Source organism: Solanum stenotomum, unplaced genomic scaffold (assembly GCF_019186545.1).
Source record: "Solanum stenotomum isolate F172 unplaced genomic scaffold, ASM1918654v1 scaffold19035, whole genome shotgun sequence".
Lineage (NCBI taxonomy): Eukaryota > Viridiplantae > Streptophyta > Magnoliopsida > Solanales > Solanaceae > Solanum > Solanum stenotomum.
In genome coordinates this window covers 171,619-174,280 of record NW_026025332.1, presented here as the reverse complement: position 1 = coordinate 174,280, position 2,662 = coordinate 171,619, and the positions used below count along the sequence as shown (strand labels likewise).

General features: G+C 36.7%; 1 protein-coding gene across 1 annotated transcript; it reads right to left on the bottom strand.

Annotated features, from left to right (window-relative positions):
- Positions 1 to 474: 474 nt before the first annotated feature.
- Positions 475 to 2,445, bottom strand: LOC125850754 (ethylene-responsive transcription factor ABR1-like). Its single transcript, XM_049530603.1, has 2 exons — positions 1,712 to 2,445; positions 475 to 1,391 (listed from the first exon to the last, which is right to left on the bottom strand). The coding sequence occupies exons 1-2, from the start codon at positions 2,220 to 2,222 to the stop codon at positions 559 to 561; spliced, it is 1,344 nt and encodes a 447-aa protein (XP_049386560.1). The 5' UTR covers positions 2,223 to 2,445; the 3' UTR covers positions 475 to 558.
- Between the last annotated feature and the right edge of the window lie 217 nt (positions 2,446 to 2,662).

The following is a 2,662-nucleotide window of genomic DNA, read 5'->3' as shown; positions in this document are numbered from 1 at the left end:
TAAATCTAAAACCATTTATCCTTCAGGACAAAACCTATGCCTATGTCCTCCTTTTATTTTTTTTCCTTCATAATACACAAGCATATCATTTAATTTAACCTCTATGATATCTATATCCTTCAATTCAACGTACATAATACACACTTAAATTTAGTATAAAATTAAATAAATAAACACACACCATCTATGTGACATAAACGCCACATAAAATACATGTCTACTCGTTTGATAATGATAATATACTAATTTAAGTGTAAGTTATGCACACTCAAAGTTGAATGACATAAATGTCAGTTAAGGCCAAGTTAAATAATATGTTTATGTATTAAATACCTATTTTTTAACAAAATATTTTCTATATTCAAAACGCAAACCTGAAATTTCTAATTATGATTTAAGGATAAAGAAATCATATCCATCTTATCTCTTCTAAATGCAAAAAATACAAGAAAATCAAAAACCAAAAGAAAACAAAAAATAATACGATTCTTCTTTAATTTTTTTCAAAAAAATAGGTAAAATAAAAAACAAAAGTAAAAAAGGGGAGAAGTATGAAAATTAGCTAGAAGAAGGTGGGTAGTGGCCGGAGCTAGTCCAAAAAGGTGGAGGAAAATTGGAGCTGCTGCTGCTATTGCTACTGTTATTGCCTTGATTTTGATGAGTTTGTGGCTGAAAGAAGCGCGATTGTTGAGCAGAGTAAAACAGGGGATATGCAGGGGAAGTAGTGGAAGAAGCTGCAGAAGTTGCTAATGAAGAAGATGAAGAAGAAGGAAATGTATGTGAATGCAACACTCCCAATGATGAAGCTAATAACATTTGTTCTAACAAAGATGATGATTGTTGTCCTCCATGGAAATCTATTGGATTTTGAAGTAATTGTGAGTATTCCCAATAATCTCTAGCCATATCTGAGCTCTGAAAAAGCTGTTGCTGCTGAGGTTGATGCGGAGGTTGATTATATGATTGAAAAAATGGTGATGGTGATCGCATTGATGCTGCAGACATTAATTGGAACCGCGAAGCTGCTGGTGCTGGTGCTGCGGTTGAAATGGCTAATCTTGTTGTGGGCTGTTGTTGTTGTTGTGGTAATAATCGGACGTTTTCAGGGAAATTGAGTTTAGCTTTGTTTCCTCTGAATCTAAGAGCGGCATCATCATAAGCTTTAGCGGCTGCTTCTGCTGTATCAAATGTGCCTAACCAAACTCTTGCTGCTTTATGTGGATCTCTTATCTCTGCTGCCCATTTCCCCCATGGTCTCTGTCTTACTCCTCTGTATCTCCTCTTCCTCTCCCCTGTTTCTTCACCTGTTACTTCCGCTGGTTGCAGTGGTGTCTGCGCTGCAGTGGTTGATACGCTGCTCGTTTGTGGTGCTGCCAGGCTTGTATCTTCTTCTGGTAGCAACAAATAGAGAAGATGATATTGAATCAAAATCAAGTTTTACAGATTCAAAATAAAGAAAACAGGGCATAAATCCCTTTTATGGGTCCAAAACAGAGAACAACAAACCGAACTAGAAAACAATTTGAAATTTGAAAGAAAAAAAAGATTCTTGAAATGAACCCAAAATATTAGCTCGTTGAATACGCTGGTGAAATATCTTTAAGACAGTGTCATAGTCGCGCCTCAAGCTACTGAGTTGCCGTGATTTCCCAATATTTCCAACAAAAAAGAAAGGACGAGAGTTTAATAAGTGGAAAGTATTGATACGAACCGAGCTTAACAGAGGAAGATGGTTCTCCATTTTTAAATTCTCTAATACCTCCATAACCCCTTTGAGCTTGTTCTCCAGTAACACTTTCTTCTTGATCGCGTCTTCTTTTCTGTCCAGCCCATGATCCTGAACTTGAAGAAGACGGTGAATTAGCCGAATAAATACTCCCCGAACCACCACCACCAACAAACGAAGTCGTAACACCGCTAATATCCGGCCTGTAACCCCACTCTCCCTCTCTCCGACCCGAAACCACGTGTGTTAACGCTGTCACCATTGCCGACATATCCCTCGACTGACTATACCCTGTATACATCGGATTAGCCGATTCCGACATCAAATACTCTGTTTCTTGCTGTATTTGTTGCTGTAACATTTCTTCAAAAGATTGCGATTGTTCATACGGTTGAGGAATTCCTTCATTGGTTGGAGTTTCTGAATCACCTGCTGTCGACAGAATTCTGTCATGCTCGCCGGAATCTCCTTGATTCGCCACCTTTAATAACCACATATACTACTACTAACACACAGAAATATGGACACCCTTTTCACCTTTTCATTGAAAAAGAAGATGAAAAACACTTTATAATAATAATGAATCCAAAATCACCGACTTTGAAAATCTTAGTGAATTGATAGGTTAATTAATTGAGTACTCAATTCATCAGCTATTTCTCAAGAGTCAAGATGTGTGTTAAAGAGAAGATCTTGTGATCGGACAAAAATTTCACTTTCCAGCTGACAATACAGAGACGGGGGATTTATAAGGAGGAGGAAAATTTATACTTGAACAGCCGTCAGAACTACAGTTGATGGAGTATCTAATTTTCGAGTTACTTTTCTTCTTATAGATTTGTACAAATTTTTAATGTTAATCACTTCCCAATTTACATTTCATTTACTTCCTTCGTTTTATATTAGTTGCATCATATCTAAGAAAATATAAATAAA